Raw genomic sequence first — 27,317 nt, forward strand, 5'->3', positions numbered from 1 at the left:
TGATTTCATGTTCCCAACAGGTGATGGGTGGAGAGACGGAAGCCTTCGTAAACACTGAGGAGGTCGTGCCAGTTCGTCCAATGAGGCGTTGGGTCTCATTGGTCAAACATACCTACTTGAACTTTGTGGCTGAGAATCCACACTGTGCTATGACTTCTCCTTCATCTTTTTCAAATCTAATGAATCGCTGAAGTTGACTCCTGGTTTCAACTGTGACGGTGATATGGAGACGGGTGAGGTCACGTCTAGCAGCTCCCTGATGTCTACAAATAGCAGCTGATAAGATGCTGCCCCAGCGGAGGCACCAGCGACTTCGTGTCCATCAACAGAGGAAACACGTGTTCATGCCCCAACTAAATGGTCCACGCTGACTTTTTATTGAAAACACTTTTTGTGACTCCTCCATCGGTGCTTTTTCAAATGATAGAATAAAGAAAATTGCAATCACTTTGTTAGAACAATGCAAATAAAGTTATATATGTACAAAACAAGTTCAAATATTTGGCATGTGCAATTTGTGCAAAACAAAATTAGTGTCAAGTTGTATTAGCATTGGTGGCTGCAATGATCCTGCTTTCCGCTACACATCTTTTTTAACGGGGTTGCAGGCTTGATACGGCCACTCTCAATTCATGCTTAAAGTTGTGCTTTTATTTTGAAGGTCCACGGCAGAAAAAAAACTATCTCAATTCATGCTCAATGTTGAGCTCTTGTTTTGAAGGGCAACAGTGGAAAAGCAGATCTCAATTCATCCTCAATGTTGAGCTTTTATTTTGAAGGGCAACAGCGGAAAAGCAGATCTCAATTCATGCAAAATGTTGAGCTTTTGTTTTGAAGGGCAAAAGCGGAAAAGCCGATCTCAATTCATGCTCAATATTGAGCTCTTGTTTTGAAGGGCAACAGCTGAACAGCCGATTTCACAGAGATCGGCTTTTTGCAAAACGGCAAGAATCAGCGATCGCAAGTGCAACCCGTTAACGTCGTGACGTAAACATGTACACGAAGGTACAGCCATGTCAACATGTATTTATTAATGACTTAGTTTTATGTCTGTGTACTTTGAACTTGTGGAATATGTAAAGTTCCCAATAAAGGTTTTTCTGTATCTCCTCCTGCAATACCACTGCGCCCCACTAGAGGGGCGCGCACCACAGTCTGAGAACCACCGCCTCACACTGAGGAAAATGAAGCGTTTCTCTGGGGCAAAGTCAGAAGATTATTCCATTAGAACATCAGCATTGGAGCCGAGAGCAGGCTGAAGAAGTGGAAGTAGTCCCTGTGATTAGTTTTCTGCCAAAGCTTTTGAGGCTTTTGAGTTGTCGCCATCTTTTTTTTGCAACCAGAAGATAAAAGAGTGGAACTTTAAATATGTGTGTATTCACTCATCTTGGTAACCGTCCCCTCCCTCCATCATCTCTGCGTCTCCATCACATCTCAGTGGTCTCTTGTTTGCTTCTTTCCCCTCTTTCCCTCCGTTTCATGCATCTCTCGGTTGGCCGGCGTCCCCATGGAGCGCTCTGCTGTGTGACTGACGCGTTCACTGAGAGACATCCAAGATTCCACAGTGAAGGAAGAACTGTAAAAAAAGGAGGGAAAAAAGGAAAAATCTTGCAACGGAAATTTTTCCTTTCTTGGTCCATTTCCATCTTGTCCTCTTTCTCTTTGTCGGCCGCTCCAATAAGTGTTTTTAAATATATTCTTCCCCTTTTCTTCTTTGTAATCTCTTCCTCATCTTCGCCCCAAGGCGTCACAAAATGAAGATATCATTGTTCGCGAAGGATCGCAAAAATAAAACCCCTGAAACGACTTGAGGGCGATCCGGAGACGTTCCAGTGAAGGAATCCATGTCGGAAGTGGATTGGCTCCGCCTCCAATGTCATTCCTCACATAGCGGGCCTCCTCCGAGAATGCTCGACGGACTTTGAAGAGAGCACAGCTGTAAATACAGCGCTGAAACAAATAGCACGTTACTGTGACAAGGCGCTATTATCATACTTTGGATGTCTTCGCTTTCTTCACGAAAACGATGATCGCGAGCTCTGAACATGTGACACTGGCTCCGAGTCCTCTCACAGGATCCTAATTAAAAACAACTGCCGTGTCAGAGAGGCCCAGGTCCCTCAGAGTGAGAGCACATGGACCCCATGCATATCAAAGTGCGCTCCCTGATCGACGATCATGCTGATTGGCTGCGACGGACATTGTTTTTGTTTTTTTAAATACCTCAATTCTGGCCCAGGCTTTGTTCAAAATTGATGAAGTAGCTGAAAAGAGAAAATGTGTTTCTGCTTCCCTGCTTTGGGTTAGCAAACAAAAGTAATATTATTCAACAGACGTGAATGATTTCCTTCAGTTACTCGTGCCAGACGACGACCTCCGGTGGTTCTGAAGAATGAAGTCGATGCTTCATGTGTTGAAGCTGCATTCTCTCTCCTGACCACCAGGGGATGACTCCTCTGGTTGTATAGAAGTCTATGATTTATGTCTTAAAGCTGCGTTATCTCTCCTCACCACCAGGGGGCGACTCCTCTGGTTGTATAGAAGTCTATGCTTCATTTGGTAAAGCTGCATTCTCTCTCCTGACCAGCAGGGGGCGACTCCTCTGGCTGTATAGAGGTATATGCTTCATGTGTTAAAGCTATACTTTCTCTACTGACCACCAGGGGGCGACTCCTCTGGTTGTATAGAAGTATATGCTTCATGTGTTAAAGCTATACTTTCTCTACTGACCACCAGGGGGCGACTCCTCTGGTTGTATAGAAGTATATGCTTCATGTGTTAAAGCTATACTTCCTCTACTGACCACCAGGGGGCGACTCCTCTAGTTGTATAGAAGTCTATGATTTATGTCTTAAAGCTGCGTTATCTCTCCTGACCACCAGGGGGCGACTCCTCTGGTTGTATAGAAGTCTATGATTCATGTGTTAAAGCTGCGTTCTCTCTCCTGACCACCAGGGGGTGACTCCTCTGGTTGTATAGAAGTCTATGATTCATGTGTTAAAGCTGCGTTCTCTCTCCTGACCACCAGAAGGCGACTCCTCTGGTTGTATAGAAGTATATGCTTCATGTGTTAAAGCTATACTTTCTCTACTGACCACCAGGGGGCGAGTACTCTGGTTGTATAGAAATCTATGATTCATGTGTTAAAGCTGCGTTCTCTCTCCTGACCACCAGAGGGCGACACAACCGAATGATGCCAATGGAGGAAAAACAACTTATAGAGCGAAAAGTGTTGTTTCTTTACAACACACACACGAGAGCGCCCGCATCAGTCGAGGAGGCGGTCCCTCAAAGTGTCCGAGACCGCCTCCGAATGTGGTCGAAGCGATCGGATCCCAAAGCGTCCTCAAAGCCCGTTGGGTCCGTTTTACCCTTAAAGACTCCTCCCCTGCCAGGTGTGAACCTCTGATCGATGGATCACGTTTTCTCCCTCGTAGGACATTTGTATAATTTTTTTAAAGCACGTCACCATGGGAACGCTGAGCAGAACAATGTGAAGCGTCCCGGAGGAGCGAGACGAGGCCGGGGTCCAGCAAACAAACAACTTCCTGCTGCATGCATCCTCAATGGGAGGAAGGAACCACAACCCTTACCCTCAGGGCTCTGTGTGTGTGTGTGTGTGTGTTTAGATGCACACTGACAGACACCAATAGATCACTATTTACACAAACCACTCCTTTGAGCTTCTGAACTTGAATTTAGGATGAAGCGCTTCCTTTTTTCCAGTTCGTCTTGATGCTTATTGATCAGGAAGTGATGCTGACCGAGCCTCATTGGCCCCGCCTCCTTCACCCTGCCTCCTGCCTAATGGGCCCGGCCTCCTTTGCCCCGCCTCCTTCACCTTGCCTCCTGCCTAATGGGCCCGCCCTCATTGGCCCCGCCTCCTTTGCCCTGCCTTAAGGGTCTGCCCTCATTGGCCCCGCCTCCTTCAGCCTGCCTCAAGGGTCTGCCCTCATTGGCCCCGCCTCCTTCGCCCTGCCCCCTGCCTCATTGGTCCGGCCTCCTGCCGTGGCCCTGCTGATGCCCACCCCCTCTCCTCTCTTCCTCCTTTCCTGGAGTGTGGAGGTCTGGATCGTCGTCAATGCCTCCTACTAATTATTCATAATGTCATATTCATTGAATGTTTATGTAACTCTGTCCATCTGGTCACATGACATCTAAGGGATCTTCACTTCTTTACCTGCCAAAAACAGGGGGGAGGGAGAGTTTTTTCCTGATCCGATTGGAGGTGAAAGGTCAGGGACGTCGTCTGTGTACAGATTGTAAAGTTTGTAATTTGTGATTTTGGGCTTTACAAAAAGCAGCGTCAGACGCCGTCAGCCGCGACGCAGGTGTTCTCCGTCTGTTCACCGCGCTGGAGATGGTTCTGATTTCCGTTAAACAGACAGGAAACCATGTCTGGTCTACACACACACACACACACACACACACACACACAGATGCCGAGACAGACGCTCATCTTTTCTTCTCAGCTGCCTTTTCTTGAGGATGTTCTTCAATTTCTTCAAGAAAAGCTGTTCACGTCTTTAAAGCCGCCACGGGCCACATAGAACGATGCGGCGGGCCGGATTCGGCCCACGGGCCTTGTGTTTGACACCTGTGCTCTAGAGTATATATTTGTAGTTTCCTATGTCATGTTAATATGGTCGTTTCATTGAATGTGATATATATATACAATGCCGGCCTTATCCCTTCATCTTTTAACACGTTAATAATTGATTTTGGACTCCTTATAGCTGTTATCTCCAGATACGAGCAGAGAGACGTATCCAGAAGTGAAACCAAAAACGATGAGACGAAAGATGCTAAAAATGCCGAGTTCGTCATAAAAAGTGACCCGGCGGCTTTCCCCTCGGGAGCAGGCGTCGGCTTCACTCACCGGGCGTGAACAAGAGTCGGTCGTTGCACTCGTCCTCGTCGGTGCAGGAGCAGACGTGAGCCGCGCCGCTCGTGGTGTTCTTCTCCTTCATCACACAGGTGGAGCTGTTGTAGTCGTCCAGCATCACGCCGTAGAGCGGCGTGGACGGGTCGTGGCACAGCGTCTCCACGGAGAAGTCCGTCTCGTTCTTCCTCCTTGAGAGACGGAGGCGAGAGGTGAGACCGTTAAGACCGGGGGTCCCCAAACTTTTGCCTGTGAGGGCCACATCACTTTTCTCTTCTCTGATGGGGGCCGGGGTCAGTGTGACGACCGCATGGTGCCTAAATGTAAACATTTGTTTTCCAGAAAGCCACATAGCAAAATATTAATAACCCTTTCCGGCATCTTCACAGAAAAAAAAAGAAGGAAATAAATAACACTATTTATGAAATAAATAATAACCAAATAACCCTCTCTGGATATTGTTGCATTTAAAAAAAAACATTTTATTGTATGGACCATTATATTCTGTTTTTAATTTTTTTTTTATTCTCCTAGAGAGACGGAGGCGAATAAATTTTTTTTTTAAGTCTACAAATGATTTTAAAAAATAATTTAAACATCTGTCGCATTGAACGTCTTTTTTCTCGATCTTCAGTGCAAAAACGTTATTGAACATTAACTTTCTGTCTTAACAGGTAAAAGTTTAGCTTAGTTGTCAGAGCAGAATCTCTGACTCAAACGTCTCTCAACGTTCTCGTGTTCCTTGCAGGTTAAATAACATTTAACCTGCATTCTGAATCAATGTTTCTCTTACCTAACCTTTTCGCCATTATTCCGTTCTATTTGACAGCGGCTAGTCTAGGATTTGCGTGGCCAGACTGAAAGAAAAATCATAATGCGTCTCTGGTGTTGTTCAGGGGGCCGGGCCCAATGTGGAGGCGGGCCGTATCCGGGCCTGCGGGCCTTAGTTTGGGGACCGCTGGTTAAGACGGATCTGGTTACGTCCCGTTCTGCTCTGGGGGGGGGGGAACCTACCAGATGGAGACGCAGACCTCGTGGTTGTCCATGCAGATGGAGGTGATGGAGCAGTTGGACCTGCAGGTGCCCGTGCCGCTGCAGGAGGAAAGCTCCACGTCGCAGAACATACAGAGCTGACTCATCGGGAAGTACGAGGGCATACCTGCAGAGCACACACACAACCTCTCCGTCAGGTCACCTGGACACACAGCCATTTAAATACCACCCCTCAGGGGCAGAAGTCTGAAGCCGCGTTCCGTTTACTCGCTGGACCACTCGCGTCATTCGGTTCACTCGCGCGAGGGGCGGGGCTTATCTCCGTGGCTACACTCCGTGGAAACCGTTATCATCTCCTTCATCCACCATGAAGAACTCACCACTAGTTCTGCTTTATACGTGTTGAGGACGTCCCACAAATGTCTGAACATCTGACGCCCTCGTGTTCAGGTTCATAACATTCATATATATTTATATATATTTATTCATGACATCACCCGTCGGCTCACACAGCTCGGTGACCTTCACCCCTACGTCTGAATGTCTCTTTCAGCTCCACTAGAGCAGCAGTTAGATTCACCGGAGCGTCTCAACGCTGATTGGCTTTCACAACTCGGTGTCGGGCGAATTATTTTCGCCAAAGTTTAAATATTTCAAGTTGAGGTGAATATTCGCAAATCACAATTTGCGTCAAACGCGGCGCCCCGGCAAAAATGTGCGTCTATCGCAACCACTGGCGTCTGCACCTTGACTTTGCTCATGGGAATCTCCTCGCACGAAAAATTCGCAACGCTTTTGGTGTGAATGCACCTTTAATTCTAACTTCTTCATTGACTCACTCGGCAGAACTGGAGGTGGTCTGGATGCACCGATTGGATTTTTCAGTCCCGAGACCGATACCTGGGCTCTGGTGGCCGATACCGACGCACTGAGATCGTCCTTTTTGTGTAGAGCAGTGGTTCTCAAACTTGTTTTGTCACGCACCACTTCGGAGGAAGAAAGATGTTCGCGCCCCAACAAAATGCTCAATTTTTATTGGAAATAACAGTTTTGTGACTCCTCTATCTGTGCATTTCAACAAATATAAATACTTTGCAAGCAGACTTGATACGGCCACTCTTAAATAATGCTCAATGTTGAGCTCTTGTTTTGAAGGGCAGCAGCAGGAAAGCCGATCTCACGGAGCTAGCATGTGGCGAGTCGCCAAGAATCTCGTCCGTCGCCCATGTGCAGCGTAACCTGTTCACGCCGTAACATTTTGCAAGTACAGGTATTTCGCTCTTTATTTATTAATGACTTAGTGTTATCTCTGTGCACTTTGTAAAATGTGAAGTTCTAAATAAAAGTCTTGAAATAAAAAAATCTGCATTTCCCCTTGCACCCCACCTGTAATGCCTTAGCGCCCCACGAGAGGGGCGCCCCCTGCAGTTTGAGAACCACTGATGTAGAACAACACCAAGTTTATCTCAAACATCGCTTTCAAACCACATGTAAGAAATAAATACAAAGATATAAATCTGTTGGTGCATCCTGACTGAACTCGATACTGGACACCACCGCAGGAACAACAGCAAAGTATCAGCTGCCTGAACGTCACGAGGCCGTAAACCTGTGTCGACGCAGACATCGCCAGCGAGGGGAAACACCTCCACCGGGCTGGATGAGGCCAGATGAAACCAGCGAGCCATCCAGAAATACACTGAATCACCAACACGGGCAACCACAGCTGAGTCAATAAGAAGAACTGGCCCAAGCTATAGCAATTTCTTTAAAACCACTTTGGATACATAAACCCCAAAAACCTCATGGAATTAAAAAAAAATGCCTTGAAAACACTGTGCACATGGATTTCCTGAAAGACGCAATACATTTGTTTTTTTAGATTCACTCAGGCATCACAGAAAGAAGTGTTTTCTGATCTGTCCGCTAGACTTTCAGGATGAGCGGACAGATCAGCTTCCTGCAGAAAAAATGACAAACGCGGCTAATCCTAAACTTTTTATTTGCTCTTTTGATGTTTGACAGGCTAGAAATCTGCATTCGTGATCCATAATTCTTCCAGAGATACAGTCGCGTAGTTTGATACCGTCGCCCTGGGCTGGTTGGAAGGCGTTGCATGTGGTCGCCGTAATCGGCAGAATCTCACCTGTCATTCTCCTACGTCTCCTTGATCTGCTCAGACCAGCTCAGACCTGTTCAGACCTGCTCAGACCTGCTCAGACCTGTTCAGACCTGCTCAGACCTGCTCAGACCTGCTCAGACCTGTTCAGACCTGCTCAGACCTGCTCAGACCTGTTCAGACCTGTTCAGACCTGATCAGACCTGTTCAGACCTGCTCAAATCTGCTCAGACCTGCTCAGAACTGTTCAGACCTGCTCAGACCTGTTCAGACCTGCTCAGACCTGTTCAGACCTGATCAGACCTGTTCAGACCTGCTCAAACCTGCTCAGACCTGCTCAGAACTGTTCAGACCTGCTCAGACCTGTTCAGACCTGCTCAGACCTGCTCAAACCTGCTCAGAACTGTTCAGACCTGCTCAGACCTGTTCAGACCTGTTCAGACCTGCTCAGACCTGTTCAGACCTGCTCAAACCTGTTCAGACCGGTTCAGACCTGCTCAGACCTGTTCAGACCTGTTCAGACCTGTTCAGACCGGTTCAGACCTGTTCAGACCTGTTCAGACCTGCTCAGACCTGTTCAGACCGGTTCAGACCTGCTCAGACATGTTCAGACCTGTTCAGACCGGTTCAGACCTGTTCAGACCGATTCAGACCTGTTCAGACCTGTTCAGACCGGTTCAGACCTGTTCAGACTTGTTCAGACCTGTTCAGACCGGTTCAGACCTGTTCAGACCGGTTCAGACCTGCTCAGACCTGTTCAGACCGGTTCAGACCTGCTCAGACCTGTTCAGACCGGTTCAGACCTGTTCAGACTTGTTCAGACCTGTTCAGACCTGTTCAGACCGGTTCAGACCTGCTCAGACCTGTTCAGACCTGTTCAGACCTGCTCAGACCTGCTCAGACCTGTTCGGACCGGCCCGTCTGACTCCAAGCCCCCTGACAGATGGTCTCGGTAGGCCGGGCTGTGTTGGAAACCCAGGTAAGACGAGAAGTTTTATAGCCTAAACATGCAGAAAAGAGCGTTTCTCCGCGTGGCTTTTGGAGTTCACGTAAGGGTGGCTTGGAGGCGGTGTGTCGTACCCCAGGTGTTGTGGTGCAGAACAAAGCCTCCTTCAGCCGAGAGGTCTGACTCTGGTCCAGCTCAACCGCGCAGAACGCTAGAACTCCTTCCGGCTCTGCGCCACACACACATCAGCTTTTCCAACACTTCTGGAGTAAACAGCAGCGAGCTGTTTGCAGCTGTTCCCCGAGCGGCTTCAGCTCGACGCAATAATTTGCTGAGTTATTCTTTTCTTTCGGTCTTTCAGGAAAAAAAGAAAGTGCGCTTTCCTGTCCCGATTTGTTGTAAAACAAATGAGATAGCTAATTTGAGCCCTCTATGATTTGGAACGATTCATTTGTTAGCATCCAAATAACTCGTCACGGGTCGCTGTTTCTCCGTTAGCTAACGCTCCTCACACTTGACTTTTACATTAGCAGCTGTGTCCCTTGTAAAAAGTTATATTTGACGGATCTGCCCTTCCACAAACCCACTGGGTGACGTCAGGGTGACTACATTACTTTCCCAGGTTTTTCATGACCGTACGAGCCCTGTTCTTATTTACATGTGCGAGTAAATATACAATCCACGACAACAGCAGCGGCCGCCTCCCCCACACGTCCAGAATCCAAGACGTAGTCAAATCAACTGCCGCATAGCAGTCCTTGTATCGCAAAATCATTTGACACGCAGCGATGTCTGCGTGGGCCGAGCGGCGAAACCCGAGCGGAGGCGTGACTCCACGAGTTCCCCTCGGCCTTCCCACGCGTCGTCAAACTCCTCCGAGGCTACGCTGCTGTGCGGTTCGTGTGTCTCCGCGGTGGATGTTTGCGTGTTGGGTGTTCATTAAAAGCAGTTGATATTACTTCGGAGACGTATCCCGTCTCACGGTAAGAGGGTAGTTTGGGGACACGGGGGCCCGAAGGCGTGAAATAGCGGGGCGCTCACACCCACGCACGACCTCAGAGGCAAATAAAACCTGCTGATTTAGTGCAGCTAAGGGCCGCGGAGAAGGAATAAAGCGTGAATGAGTAACGGGGGTCGAGCTGCACCGGGCGGCCGAGTGAGCTCAGCGGGTGTTTTTATGGCGTTGATTAATCTTTATTGCACTGTTGCGTAATGCTGATTGCACATTAAGTGCAAATTCGCATTCAGCTTTTTTGATAGTTTTTTTGCATGATAACGGGTTCACTTTGAATAACTGTTTGAACCCAGGCCATTGCTGCTCGGCTGTCTCTCTTTCCTGCCCTGCACTGTGTTTACCGTCTGTGGGCATACTCGTCCGTTTAAAGGTCTCGTCTTTTATGTCGAGCATTTTTTGAACTGAACTTTTGAACTTCTTTTTCAAAGAGTGAGATGAGAAGGGAAACACCGATCTGTTGTCAATGGGTAAAAAGGGTTCTGTGCACTGGATTCAGAGCATTGAAGTAGCAGCAAACCATCGTTAGCTGTGGAGTAAGAGAGTGTCGTAAGGGCGCGATCGCACCAGACGCGACTTTTAAAAGCGCTTTCAAAAACGCTGTCATCAAAAACTACTTACAATAAGTGAATTAACCACGAGTACAAACACAGAACAATAAGAATCTGGAAAGTAACATTTACCATAAGTAATACCATGAGTAGGACCATAAGTAATACCATGAGTAATACCATGAGTAATACCATGAGTAATACCATGAGTAATACCATGAGTAGGACTATGAGTAATACTATAAGTAAGAAATGCCATTGATTATCATGGTCATGTTATTGTCATTTAATTTCTGGATATATTGACTGTATTTACTCAGAGATGCAGGTGTGTCTCCATACAGATGTACCAGGTGTGTGTTTATGTGTATATGTAGACGTCTGGCTCCGTAAAATTAGGTGTTCTCTTTGTATATATTTTGATGTATTTATGTTCCTGTACTCTAGGTGGGTGTACCAGTGGGAGGGGCGGGTTTGTTAGCAAAAAGATGAAAAACAATGGATGTATCAGTTAAAGTATATGTTTACTGTCTTATGTACCTGTCAATATGTCCAAATATAAAAATACATTTAAAAAAAAGAAAGAAATGCCATTGACTAGCACGGCACTGCTTCTATGGTACATGTTTCAGGATACTTTTATGACATGGCGATTATTTTTTTCTGATCGTCTACAGGTTTTTTTTCCAAATATGTTTATTTAACCCTCCTGTTACCTTCACATTTACTAACATATTTTACCCTCGGGGTCAATTTGACCCCAGCAATTAAAATCTCCAGAAAATTATTAGAATTATTATTGTTTTCCAAGTTTAAGTGTGAGGTACTTTATGTTTGTTTGTTGACTACCTAAATAGCCCTTTAAATATATAAAAAAGTTGATATTTCTTATATGTTTGACACAGTGAAAAACAGCCTGGGGTCAAATTGACCCCAAAGAACACCGACGTTAAACATTGAATGGGGTCAAATTGACCCTAAAGGTAACAGGAGGGTTAAATAAACAGGACATCATGTTCATGGGTATTAATAACACCAAGCTATCTTTACCAACAACGACTACCAATCGAAAGAGTTCTGCCAATTGCAGTAAATGTGTAAAATAAATGTAAATGGATAAAGTAAATGTCCCTCTGTAATGGCTGTAGGAAGAGGAGACATCTTCTATGTAATGGGACAAAGGGTTCCAAGATTAAAGGAAATCACCTTTCAGAAAAACTCCCCAATTCTAGATCCATGACGAGACAACTATTGATCATCGATAGTGAGAAGCGTCTCTACTTTGAAATCCCGCCACCGGAAAGTGAGACGGTTCCTTGTGCTTGCAGGTCTTGACTGGTATGTGGGTCATTGCTCCAGCTGCTAAAACGCTTCGACTCTCTCTTTTTATTACGGCTGCACTTTTTTCTCTGCTGCTACTCCAAGTGCAGGAATTACAGTATGAAAACACGGTGGAGCTCGCGTGTGTCACAGGAGAGCGCGGACCGCCATTAAGCGAGCTCCTGGCTCCTGGAGGGGCCGCGGCGGTGATGTGAGGTCTCTTTGTGAGCGGGGGAACCTTCGTGCTTCTGCGAGCTGCCTCCGTCTGGCTGTCAGGCCCACGAATTACATCCATTAATAAAACCTGTGTTTCACTTGTTGGCACCGGAGAGAGTGAAGAAAAAAACACACATTCACATTGAGACAAAGATCCTCCAGTAAATAACAAAAAATGCTGTTTCGGCAAATTAAAATATAAAATGTGTTCTGTCATGTTGTGTTAACTTTGAGTTTCTTTTAACTTGTCTTTTATTTTTGTAACTATGTGTTTCGTATGTTGTTGCCTGTCTTGTTCAGGTCGCGCTCGAAAAAGAGATTTTTAATCTCAATGGGATTCACCTGGTTAAATAAAGGTTTAAAAAAAAATGTATGTGGCAAAAAATGCTAAGCTAACCGCGGTTGCCTGTGACAGCCAATTAAAACAGTGTCATCTTAATAATATCTTTATATTCAATATCCCATCCAGCTCCTCCAGCCCCCCCCAGCCCCTCTCCTCACATCCTCAGCGGTTTGGAGATCCACTGAGGATGTGAGCTCACAGCGGAGCGACAGGAAACGTGACGGACGTTTATCTTATGGTCACAATTGGAAATCCTTCTCTGCACCGCAGAGGATTTATTTAGTTTGATCCCTGTGTGTATATATGTGTGTGTGTGTGTGTGTGTGTGTGTGTGTGTGTGTGTGTGTGTGTGTGTGTGTGGGAGACAACTGGCAAAGAGGCTGTGCGTTGCTGAATAACTGCCCCCCCCCCTCCCTGTAATGTATCCTCCCACCTCCTCAACTCCCTCTTCGTACGACTCCCTGCGACTCGTCACCCTCTCATTCCTCCACCTCCCTCCCCTCGACTTGCCCCGCTTCCCCTCCGTCTCTCCGTCCATCCATCCTCCTTTTCCCTTTGACCCGGGAGTCGGCGAAGCGAGTCGAGAGGGGGAAGTCGACTAATATGGTAAGAAATCAAAGGAGGACGCTTCAGTGAGGTCAAGTGGGCGTCAACAGGGACTCTGGGCTTTGTGGGATAGAACTGATACTGATACCACATCTATTGTTCATCTGGTCACATGACATCTACTGTTCATCTGGTCACATGACATCTATTGTTCATCTGGTCACATGACATCTATTGTTCATCTGGTCACATGACATCTATTGTTCATCTGGTCACATGACATCTATTGTTCATCTAGTCACATGACATCTATTGTTCATCTGGTCACATGACATCTATTGTTCATCTGGTCACATGAGATCTATTGTTCACCTGGTCACATGACATCTATTGTTCATCTGGTCACATGACATCTATTGTTCATCTGGTCACATGACATCTATTGTTCATCTAGTCACATGACATCTGTTGTTCACCTGGTCACATGACATCTATTGTTCATCTAGTCACATGACATCTATTGTTCATCTGGTCACATGACATCTATTGTTCATCTGGTCACATGACATCTATTGTTCATCTAGTCACATGACATCTACTGTTCATCTGGTCACATGACATCTGTTGTTCACCTGGTCACATGACATCTATTGTTCATCTGGCCACATGACATCTATTGTTCATCTGGTCACATGACATCTATTGTTCATCTGGTCACATGACATCTATTGTTCACCTGGTCACATGACATCTATTGTTCATCTGGTCACATGACATCTATTGTTCATCTGGTCACATGACATCTATTGATCATCTGGTCACATGACATCTATTGTTCATCTGGTCACATGACATCTATTGTTCATCTGGTCACATGACATCTATTGTTCATCTAGTCACATGACATCTATTGTTCATCTGGTCACATGACATCTACTGTTCATCTAGTCACATGACATCTATTGTTCATCTGGTCACATGACATCTATTGTTCATCTAGTCACATGACATCTATTGTTCATCTGGTCACATGACATCTATTGTTCATCTGGTCACATGACATCTATTGTTCACCTGGTCACATGACATCTATTGTTCATCTGGTCACATGACATCTATTGTTCATCTGGTCACATGACATCTATTGTTCATCTGGTCACATGACATCTACTGTTCATCTGGTCTCATGACGTCTATTGTTCATCTGGTCACATGACATCTATTGTTCACCTGGTCACATGACATCTATTGTTCATCTGGTCACATGACATCTATTGTTCATCTGGTCACATGACATCTATTGTTCACCTGGTCACATGACATCTATTGTTCATCTGGTCACATGACATCTATTGTTCATCTGGTCACATGACATCTATTGTTCATCTGGTCACATGACATCTATTGTTCATCTGGTCTCATGACATCTATTGTTCATCTGGTCACATGACATCTATTGTTCATCTGGTCACATGACATCTATTGTTCATCTAGTCAAATGACATATATTGTTCATCTGGTCACATGACATCTATTGTTCATCTGGTCACATGACATCTATTGTTCATCTGGTCACATGACATCTATTGTTCACCTGGTCACATGACATCTATTGTTCATCTGGTCACATGACATCTATTGTTCACCTGGTCACATGACATCTATTGTTCATCTGGTCACATGACATCTATTGTTCACCTGGTCACATGACATCTATTGTTCACCTGGTCACATGACATCTATTGTTCATCTGGTCACATGACATCTATTGTTCATCTGGTCACATGACATCTATTGTTCACCTGGTCACATGACATCTATTGTTCATCTGGTCACATGACATCTATTGTTCATCTGGTCACATGACATCTATTGTTCACCTGGTCACATGACATCTATTGTTCATCTGGTCACATGACATCTATTGTTCATCTGGTCACATGACATCTATTGTTCACCTGGTCACATGACATCTATTGTTCACCTGGTCACATGACATCTATTGTTCATCTGGTCACATGACATCTATTGTTCATCTGGTCACATGACATCTATTGTTCATCTGGTCACATGACATCTATTGTTCATATGGTCACATGACATCTATTGTTCATCTGGTCACATGACATCTATTGTTCATCTAGTCAAATGACATCTATTGTTCATCTGGTCTCATGACATCTATTGTTCATCTGGTCACATGACATATATTGTTCATCTAGTCAAATGACATCTATTGTTCATCTGGTCTCATGATGTCGATTGTTCATCTGGTCACATGACATCTATTGTTCATCTGGTCACATGACATCTATTGTTCATCTGGTCACATGACATCTATTGTTCATCTGGTCACATGACATCTATTGTTCACCTGGTCACATGACATCTATTGTTCATCTGGTCACATGACATCTATTGTTCACCTGGTCACATGACATCTATTGTTCATCTGGTCACATGACATCTATTGTTCATCTGGTCACATGACATCTATTGTTCACCTGGTCACATGACATCTATTGTTCATCTGGTCACATGACATCTATTGTTCACCTGGTCACATGACATCTATTGTTCATCTGGTCACATGACATCTATTGTTCACCTGGTCACATGACATCTATTGTTCACCTGGTCACATGACATCTATTGTTCATCTGGTCACATGACATCTATTGTTCATCTGGTCACATGACATCTATTGTTCACCTGGTCACATGACATCTATTGTTCATCTGGTCACATGACATCTATTGTTCATCTGGTCACATGACATCTATTGTTCACCTGGTCACATGACATCTATTGTTCATCTGGTCACATGACATCTATTGTTCATCTGGTCACATGACATCTATTGTTCACCTGGTCACATGACATCTATTGTTCACCTGGTCACATGACATCTATTGTTCATCTGGTCACATGACATCTATTGTTCATCTGGTCACATGACATCTATTGTTCATCTGGTCACATGACATCTATTGTTCATCTGGTCACATGACATCTATTGTTCATCTGGTCACATGACATCTATTGTTCATCTAGTCAAATGACATCTATTGTTCATCTGGTCTCATGACATCTATTGTTCATCTGGTCACATGACATCTATTGTTCATCTAGTCAAATGACATCTATTGTTCATCTGGTCTCATGATGTCGATTGTTCATCTGGTCACATGACATCTATTGTTCATCTGGTCACATGACATCTATTGTTCATCTGGTCACATGACATCTATTGTTCATCTGGTCACATGACATCTATTGTTCATCTGGTCACATGACATCTATTGTTCATCTGGTCACATGACATCTATTGTTCATCTGGTCACATGACATCTATTGTTCATCTGGTCACATGACATCTATTGTTCATCTGGTCACATGACATCTATTGTTCATCTGGTCACATGACATCTATTGTTCATCTAGTCACATGACATCTATTGTTCATCTGGTCACATGACATCTATTGTTCATCTGGTCACATGAGATCTATTGTTCACCTGGTCACATGACATCTATTGTTCATCTGGTCACATGACATCTATTGTTCATCTGGTCACATGACATCTATTGTTCATCTAGTCACATGACATCTATTGTTCATCTGGTCACATGACATCTATTGTTCATCTAGTCACATGACATCTATTGTTCATCTGGTCACATGACATCTATTGTTCATCTGGTCACATGACATCTATTGTTCATCTAGTCACATGACATCTATTGTTCATCTGGTCACATGACATCTATTGTTCACCTGGTCACATGACATCTATTGTTCATCTGGTCACATGACATCTATTGTTCATCTGGTCACATGACATCTATTGTTCATCTGGTCACATGACATCTATTGTTCATCTGGTCACATGACATCTATTGTTCATCTGGTCACATGACATCTATTGTTCATCTGGTCACATGACATCTATTGTTCATCTGGTCACATGACATCTATTGTTCATCTGGTCACATGACATCTATTGTTCATCTGGTCACATGACATCTATTGTTCATCTAGTCACATGACATCTATTGTTCATCTGGTCACATGACATCTACTGTTCATCTAGTCACATGACATCTATTGTTCATCTGGTCACATGACATCTATTGTTCATCTAGTCACATGACATCTATTGTTCATCTGGTCACATGACATCTATTGTTCATCTGGTCACATGACATCTATTGTTCACCTGGTCACATGACATCTATTGTTCATCTGGTCACATGACATCTATTGTTCATCTGGTCACATGACATCTATTGTTCATCTGGTCACATGACATCTACTGTTCATCTGGTCTCATGACATCTATTGTTCATCTGGTCACATGACATCTATTGTTCACCTGGTCACATGACATCTATTGTTCATCTGGTCACATGACATCTATTGTTCATCTGGTCACATGACATCTATTGTTCATCTGGTCACATGACATCTATTGTTCATCTGGTCACATGACATCTATTGTTCATCTGGTCACATGACATCTATTGTTCATCTGGTCACATGACATCTATTGTTCATCTGGTCACATGACATCTATTGTTCATCTGGTCACATGACATCTATTGTTCATCTGGTCACATGACATCTATTGTTCATCTAGTCAAATGACATCTATTGTTCATCTGGTCACATGACATCTATTGTTCATCTGGTCACATGACATCTATTGTTCATCTGGTCACATGACATCTATTGTTCATCTGGTCACATGACATCTATTGTTCATCTGGTCACATGACATCTATTGTTCACCTGGTCACATGACATCTATTGTTCATCTGGTCACATGACATCTATTGTTCACCTGGTCACATGACATCTATTGTTCACCTGGTCACATGACATCTATTGTTCATCTGGTCACATGACATCTATTGTTCATCTGGTCACATGACATCTATTGTTCACCTGGTCACATGACATCTATTGTTCATCTGGTCACATGACATCTATTGTTCATCTGGTCACATGACATCTATTGTTCACCTGGTCACATGACATCTATTGTTCATCTGGTCACATGACATCTATTGTTCATCTGGTCACATGACATCTATTGTTCATCTGGTCACATGACATCTATTGTTCATCTGGTCACATGACATCTATTGTTCATCTGGTCACATGACATCTATTGTTCATCTGGTCACATGACATCTATTGTTCATCTGGTCACATGACATCTATTGTTCATCTGGTCACATGACATCTATTGTTCATCTGGTCACATGACATCTATTGTTCATCTGGTCACATGACATCTATTGTTCATCTGGTCACATGACATCTATTGTTCATCTGGTCACATGACATCTATTGTTCATCTGGTCACATGACATCTATTGTTCATCTGGTCACATGACATCTATTGTTCATCTGGTCACATGACATCTATTGTTCATCTGGTCACATGACATCTATTGTTCATCTGGTCACATGACATCTATTGTTCATCTGGTCACATGACATCTATTGTTCATCTGGTCACATGACATCTATTGTTCATCTGGTCACATGACATCTATTGTTCATCTGGTCACATGACATCTATTGTTCATCTGGTCACATGACATCTATTGTTCATCTGGTCACATGACATCTATTGTTCATCTGGTCACATGACATCTATTGTTCATCTGGTCACATGACATCTATTGTTCATCTGGTCACATGACATCTATTGTTCATCTGGTCACATGACATCTATTGTTCATCTGGTCACATGACATCTATTGTTCATCTGGTCACATGACATCTATTGTTCATCTGGTCACATGACATCTATTGTTCATCTGGTCACATGACATCTATTGTTCATCTGGTCACATGACATCTATTGTTCATCTGGTCACATGACATCTATTGTTCATCTGGTCACATGACATCTATTGTTCATCTGGTCACATGACATCTATTGTTCATCTGGTCACATGACATCTATTGTTCATCTGGTCACATGACATCTATTGTTCATCTGGTCACATGACATCTATTGTTCATCTGGTCACATGACATCTATTGTTCATCTGGTCACATGACATCTATTGTTCATCTGGTCACATGACATCTATTGTTCATCTGGTCACATGACATCTATTGTTCATCTGGTCACATGACATCTATTGTTCATCTGGTCACATGACATCTATTGTTCATCTGGTCACATGACATCTATTGTTCATCTGGTCACATGACATCTATTGTTCATCTGGTCACATGACATCTATTGTTCATCTGGTCACATGACATCTATTGTTCATCTGGTCACATGACATCTATTGTTCATCTGGTCACATGACATCTATTGTTCATCTGGTCACATGACATCTATTGTTCATCTGGTCACATGACATCTATTGTTCATCTGGTCACATGACATCTATTGTTCATCTGGTCACATGACATCTATTGTTCATCTGGTCACATGACATCTATTGTTCATCTGGTCACATGACATCTATTGTTCATCTGGTCACATGACATCTATTGTTCATCTGGTCACATGACATCTATTGTTCATCTGGTCACATGACATCTATTGTTCATCTGGTCACATGACATCTATTGTTCATCTGGTCACATGACATCTATTGTTCATCTGGTCACATGACATCTATTGTTCATCTGGTCACATGACATCTATTGTTCATCTGGTCACATGACATCTATTGTTCATCTGGTCACATGACATCTATTGTTCATCTGGTCACATGACATCTATTGTTCATCTGGTCACATGACATCTATTGTTCATCTGGTCACATGACATCTATTGTTCATCTGGTCACATGACATCTATTGTTCATCTGGTCACATGACATCTATTGTTCATCTGGTCACATGACATCTATTGTTCATCTGGTCACATGACATCTATTGTTCATCTGGTCACATGACATCTATTGTTCATCTGGTCACATGACATCTATTGTTCATCTAGTCACATGACATCTATTGTTCATCTGGTCACATGACATCTATTGTTCATCTGGTCACATGACATCTATTGTTCATCTGGTCACATGACATCTATTGTTCATCTGGTCACATGACATCTATTGTTCATCTGGTCACATGACATCTATTGTTCATCTGGTCACATGACATCTATTGTTCATCTGGTCACATGACATCTATTGTTCATCTGGTCACATGACATCTATTGTTCATCTGGTCACATGACATCTATTGTTCATCTGGTCACATGACATCTATTGTTCATCTGGTCACATGACATCTATTGTTCATCTGGTCACATGACATCTATTGTTCATCTGGTCACATGACATCTATTGTTCATCTAGTCACATGACATCTATTGTTCATCTGGTCACATGACATCTATTGTTCATCTGGTCACATGACATCTATTGTTCATCTGGTCACATGACATCTATTGTTCATCTGGTCACATGACATCTATTGTTCATCTGGTCACATGACATCTATTGTTCATCTGGTCACATGACATCTATTGTTCATCTGGTCACATGACATCTATTGTTCATCTGGTCACATGACATCTATTGTTCATCTGGTCACATGACATCTATTGTTCATCTGGTCACATGACATCTATTGTTCACCTGGTCACATGACATCTATTGTTCATCTGGTCACATGACATCTATTGTTCATCTGGTCACATGACATCTATTGTTCATCTGGTCACATGACATCTATTGTTCATCTGGTCACATGACATCTATTGTTCATCTGGTCACATGACATCTATTGTTCATCTGGTCACATGACATCTATTGTTCATCTGGTCACATGACATCTATTGTTCATCTGGTCACATGACATCTATTGTTCATCTGGTCACATGACATCTATTGTTCATCTGGTCACATGACATCTATTGTTCATCTGGTCACATGACATCTATTGTTCATCTGGTCACATGACATCTATTGTTCATCTAGTCACATGACATCTATTGTTCATCTGGTCACATGACATCTATTGTTCATCTGGTCACATGACATCTATTGTTCATCTGGTCACATGACATCTATTGTTCATCTGGTCACATGACATCTATTGTTCATCTAGTCACATGACATCTATTGTTCATCTGGTCACATGACATCTATTGTTCATCTGGTCACATGACATCTATTGTTCATCTAGTCACATAACATCTATTGTTCATCTGGTCACATGACATCTATTGTTCCTCTGGTAACATGACATCTATTGTTCATCTGGTCACATGACATCTATTGTTCATCTGGTCACATGACATCTATTGTTCATCTGGTCACATAACATCTATTGTTCATCTGGTCACATGACATCTATTGTTCATCTGGTCACATGACATCTATTGTTCATCTAGTCACATAACATCTATTGTTCATCTGGTCACATGACATCTATTGTTCATCTGGTCACATGACATCTATTGTTCATCTGGTCACATGACATCTATTGTTCATCTAGTAACATGACATATATTGTTCATCTGGTCACATGACATCTATTGTTCATCTAGTCACATAACATCTATTGTTCATCTAGTCACATGACATCTATTGTTCATCTGGTCTCATGACATATATTGTTCATCTGGTCACATAACATCTATTGTTCATCTAGTCACATAACATCTATTGTTCATCTAGTCACATGACATCTATTGTTCATCTGGTCACATGACATCTATTGTTCATCTAGTCACATAACATCTATTGTTCATCTAGTCACATGACATCTATTGTTCATCTGGTCACATGACATCTATTGTTCATCTGGTCACATGACATCTATTGTTCATCTGGTCTCATGACATCTATTGTTCATCTGGTCTCATGACATCTATTGTTCATCTGGTCACATGACATCTATTGTTCATCTGGTCACATGACATCTATTGTTCATCTGGTCTCATGACATCTATTGTTCATCTGGTCACATGACATCTATTGTTCATCTGGTCACATGTCATCTATTGTTCATCTGGTCACATGACATCTACTGTTCATCTGATCACATGACATCTATTGTTCATCTAGTCACATGACATCTATTGTTCATCTAGTCACATGACATCTATTGTTCATCTAGTCACATGTCATCTATTGTTCATCTGGTCACATGACATCTACTGTTCATCTGATCACATGACATCTATTGTTCATCTAGTCACATGACATCTAGTGTTCATCTGGTCACATGACATCTATTGTTCATCTGGTCACATGTCATCTATTGTTCATCTGATCACATGACATCTATTGTTCATCTAGTCACATGACATCTATTGTTCATCTAGTCACATGACATCTATTGTTCATCTAGTCACATGACATCTATTGTTCATCTGGTCACATGACATCTATTGTTCATCTGGTCACATGTCATCTATTGTTCATCTGGTCACATGACATCTACTGTTCATCTGATCACATGACATCTATTGTTCATCTAGTCACATGACATCTATTGTTCATCTAGTCACATGACATCTATTGTTCATCTGGTCACATGACATCTATTGTTCATATGGTCACATGACATCTATTGTTCATCTAGTCAAATGACATCTATTGTTCATCTGGTCTCATGACATCTATTGTTCATCTGGTCACATGACATCTATTGTTCATCTGGTCACATGACATCTATTGTTCATCTAGTCACATTACATCTATTGTTCATCTGGTCTCATGACATCTATTGTTCATCTGGTCTCATGACGTCGATTGTTCATCTGGTCATGTGACATCTATTGTTCATCTGGTCACATGACATCTACTGTTCATCTGGTCAAATGACATCTATTGTTCATCTGGTCACATGACATCTATTGTTCATCTGGTCTCATGACATCTATTGTTCATCTGGTCACATGACATCTATTGTTCATCTGGTCACATGACATCTATTGTTCATCTAGTCACATGACATCTATTGTTCATCTGGTCACATGACATCTATTGTTCATCTGGTCACATGACATCTATTGTTCATCTAGTCACATGACATCTATTGTTCATCTGGTCACATGACATCTATTGTTCATCTGGTCACATGACATCTATTGTTCACCTGGTCACATGACATCTATTGTTCACCTGGTCACATGACATCTATTGTTCATCTGGTCACATGACGTCGATTGTTCATCTGGTCACATGACATCTACTGTTCATCTGGTCAAATGACATCTATTGTTCACCTGATCACATGACATCTATTGTTCATCTGGTCACATGACATCTATTGTTCATCTGGTCACATGACATCTATTGCCTCTGTCCGTCCTGGAGAGGGATCCTCCTCTGTTGCTCTCCTGAAGAAGTTTTTTTCCTATTTTTTGGGGAGTTCATCCTGATCCGATGTGAGGTCAAAGGTCAGGGGTGTTGTATGTGTGCAGATTGTAAAACCCTCTGAGGGGAGTTTGTAATTTGTGATTCTGGGCGATACAAAATAAACTGAATTGATTTGAAATCGCTGCCGAAAATGTTTTAAACGGAATGTTTTTAACCGAGGACGTGAGAACATAATAGTGAATATAGGTAATAATATAGGTACTAATAGGTAATAATAGGGCTGGGCGAGATAACGGAGCTAATAGCCAACGTCACTGTTGGTGACAAGGTGGAGATTATTTAAGAGCTTTGGTTCATGTTTATTCACGAAAGAAAGAAAATAAAGAAGTTTCACCAGCAGTAAGTCTCACGCCAATTCATATACGAGGATCCGTTACATATATATAATTAATTAATGATATCTTCTTTTGTTGTCAAAGCCTCAGGGAGCCGTAACAGAGGGGCTCCGGAGCCGCGGACTTCCGACCCCTGCCGTTGGGGATCAAGGAGTTTCACTGGCATCCGAACCGCCATCTTAGTTAAACACGCAAGTTAAACACGCATCGCCGATAACACGCGTGTGCAATAACAAGAATCGCCCACGAGTCATCTTCCTGTGCCTCAATCTATTCATCCAATCTCGCCCTTTCCTCCCGTTGCGGTCCATCGCGGGCCTCCGCTCGGACCCTGAGATTCTCTGGATCGGAAGGAAGAAGGAAACCTTTTCCCGCGACGGCCGACCCCGAGCGGACGGCTTCTTTCCACATCAATTGAAAGCAAACACCGAGAGAAAAGATTGAAAAACAGAAAACAACGGCCTGGTGTTTGGATAGGCGTCGGGGCGAGCCGCTCAGGGGGGAGTGGCTTCCTCCGGGGGGCCGAGGAAGAGGAGGAGGTAGAGTAATGGGGAGTGTGTTAATGGGTGGTGGTGGTGGTGGTGGTGGCGGGCAGCATGTGTGTTGGTGTCTATTTGTGACATACAATGCAAACGCAGGACCACACAGTCTGTTCTGGTATGTGGGGTTTCCAGGTTGAAAATAGGCCCAATGCATCGTGGGAGTTAGGCAGGAACCGACCGAGAGCCAGAGGGGGGGGGGGGGTCACAGCAACCGGGCAGAATTGTGGTTTGCCGTTCTCATGCTGTGTTCAATCCACCCACCTGGCTGTCACCCAACAGAAAGACGCGTGGGGAGGCTTTCTGTAGTGGGCTGAAAGGGGGAGGAGCTTAGTTTGACAGAAGGAAAGTATAGACACTCCCTAGGAGGCTTCAGAGGAGACACCTCTTCCCCTTCTCTTCATGCACTTTGAGATGTTGTTCCAAATCACACATTTGAGATGCTTATTTTGACTTCTTTGTCTATTTGCGTCTGTAGAATTGTCCTAAATACACAAAAAGCTACCATTAAATATTAACCTAGAACGGGCACTCGGTAGAGCACATACCTTCGCATATCACAAGATTGGGCATTGAGTTATGAACATTTTGGCATTAGTTGCATGCCAATTGGATAGAAATGGTAAAAATAATATTTTGACCTTTTCATGACCTTGACCTTGATCTTTGTCCCGATCGATCCCAAAATCTAATCAAATGGTCCCCGGATAATAACCAATCATCCCACCAAATTTCATGCGATTGGGTTTAATACTTTTTGAGTTATGCGAGTAACACGCATACAAATATATAAATAAATAAATACACGGCGATCAAAACATTACCTTCCGCATTTTCAATGCGAAGGTAATGAGGGCGACATCTGATTGGCTACAGGTAGGTCCATGTTGAAAATAAACACATTTGCAAATCGAGCCAAGGCAGGGGAGTCTCAAAAACCCCTCACACATAAATGTGTAGCCATGCACAAACAAACAAATCAGAATTTATTCATGCGTGCATTGCAATGTATTTGTGAATCGTTCTGCGTGCATTTATGAGTCTAATTTAATTTTAAATCCTTGTGTAAATCGATATATTTGTGAATTCTTCTGTGCGCATTTGTGAATATTTGTGATCTCGCTCTGACCTCGTATTAAATAACTTATTTTGCCTCTTTGAACACAAACCTTTCAGCAAACTTGTAATGTAAATAAATATTGTCTGAAGAAGTCTGCTGTAGTCTTCTAAGTGTATAAAATATGACTAAACATCTCTTTAAATGTCGTTTTCTCTCCAGAAGTCTCTTCTTCTTCTTCACATCCACCAAACTTTAAAGTTCATTCCTCTTTTCTGAGCTTTCTGCATGTCATTCACAGCCTGATTCAACAGTTTGTTCCTAATAACATGACAAAAAGTGGGTTTTCTGATTAATGAAGCGATAAAAAGAGATATCCTATACATGTATCATATGTAAACTAAATGAAACATGAATTTAGGATCCAGTTTTATGAAATAAAGCCCACACATTCACATCTGTGATCAGGTCAGGGGGAACAACACAATACATCCAATGGCAATAACAAGACGAGTATCTTTACGAGGAAGTTGATTTGCACTGAATATTAAAATGTTAAACTATTCATATGAATTACAGGGTTCATACACATGCTGACTAATGGATTTCCAGGACTTTAAACCAAATTTCCATGACCAAACATTTTGTGAAATCTCGATGTATAAATGACACCAATTAAATTTGTATTCAAAGAATAAATATTGATATAAATGTTTATCCTTTCAATCAAACTGCGTAAATGAACACGTGAATATAACAAATATCCATGACTTTTCCAAAACTTTGGGAATTTCATTTTTTTCAAGGACTTTTCCAGGCCTGGATATAACCATTTTTAAATGTCATGACTTCTCCAGGTTTTTCATGACCGTATAAACCCAACTTCTAACGTGTATGAGCCCCATGGAGGAAGAGAGTATCGTTATTATCGTAGAACACATGTTAACGGACTGGAGAGACACGTGAACGCACCGCGGAGCTGAGACGGGAGTCACCTGTCGCGCCCGCCGCTCGTGCTCAACGTCCCGTCCCGAGGTGAAGCCCACGTTACTGGGGAGCGGAGCGAGCGCGCGCGTGCGTTACTTTTTTAAAGTTTAAGGAAACTCACAACTTACCGGCAGCTCCGGGCTCCAGCAGCGCGGTGAGGAAAAGGATCGATACGACTCCCCGCAGAGACACGGTGCGGCGCGAGCCCTCCATGGTGCGGCGCGCGAGCCCTCCGTGGTTCGGCGCGCGAGCCCTCCGTGGTTCGGTGCGCGAGCCCTCCGTGGTTCGGCGCGCGAGCCCTCCGTGGTTCGGCGCGCGAGCCCTCCGTGGTTCGGTGTCCTCCCTTCAAGAAAAGACTCCTTCACACGGAAGGTGGAGGGAAGCAGCGGGGAGTCCACGCGGAGGGTCGGAGTGCCTCTCCGCTCAGCAGCTGGCGACGACTGCCGAAGCACGCGCGCGCACACACACACACACACACACACGCACATACAGACACACGCGTCTGTGACAGGAAACCGAGGGAGAAACCGAGAGAGAAAGAGGACTCTCCCTCTTTGTGTGTGTGTGTGTGTGGGCGTGTACAACGCATGTTGTGGGTACACACATCTGTTTACACACTCGCCTTGTGGAGACCGCCTTCTTTCCTGGGACAAGAATGTATGTCCACATAATGTCAAATATTCCCATTTAAGGGTGAAGACCTGGTGTAGGGTTAGGTTTAGTCTCCTGGAAATACATGTTGGTCAATGTTATGTCCTCTGAAGTTATGGAAACACTGTGTGTGTGTGTGGGTGTGTGTGTGTGTGTTTGTAATTACGTATAATGGGAACAGTAAACAGCTCTCCATATATGTACATACACTCAGGGTCATGGCATGTTTCCAGCCAGCTTTTTGAACAAAATTGGTAAGCATACACTTTCTAATTTGTTTAAAAATATTATTTTTTATTTAAAATGGTCAATACAATTTTAGGTATTTTTCTCGACTTTACATCACTTCCTAAATTCACCTTTTAAAAGGACCTTGTATTTGATACACGTTATACATTACAGAACTCTCAGCTAACTATATAATGAAGCACCTTTGTCTT

At 43.2% G+C, this 27,317-nt stretch overlaps 1 protein-coding gene across 1 annotated transcript in view; it reads right to left on the reverse strand.

Moving 5' to 3' along the window:
• The window catches only part of tgfbr2b (transforming growth factor beta receptor 2b), a 39,334-nt gene extending 12,627 nt beyond the window's left edge, over positions 1–26,707 (reverse strand). Inside the window, exons 1-3 of the mRNA XM_056433741.1 lie at positions 26,355–26,707; positions 5,897–6,041; positions 4,880–5,073 (exon numbers count right to left, since the gene is read on the reverse strand). Coding sequence (XP_056289716.1) covers positions 4,880–5,073; positions 5,897–6,041; positions 26,355–26,439 — 424 coding nt within the window. The 5' untranslated portion in view covers positions 26,440–26,707. The remainder of the gene's footprint in view (positions 1–4,879; positions 5,074–5,896; positions 6,042–26,354) is intronic.
• Positions 26,708–27,317: the final 610 nt, after the last annotated feature.

Source organism: Pseudoliparis swirei, chromosome 16, assembly GCF_029220125.1.
Source record: "Pseudoliparis swirei isolate HS2019 ecotype Mariana Trench chromosome 16, NWPU_hadal_v1, whole genome shotgun sequence".
In the NCBI taxonomy this organism is placed as follows: domain Eukaryota; kingdom Metazoa; phylum Chordata; class Actinopteri; order Perciformes; family Liparidae; genus Pseudoliparis; species Pseudoliparis swirei.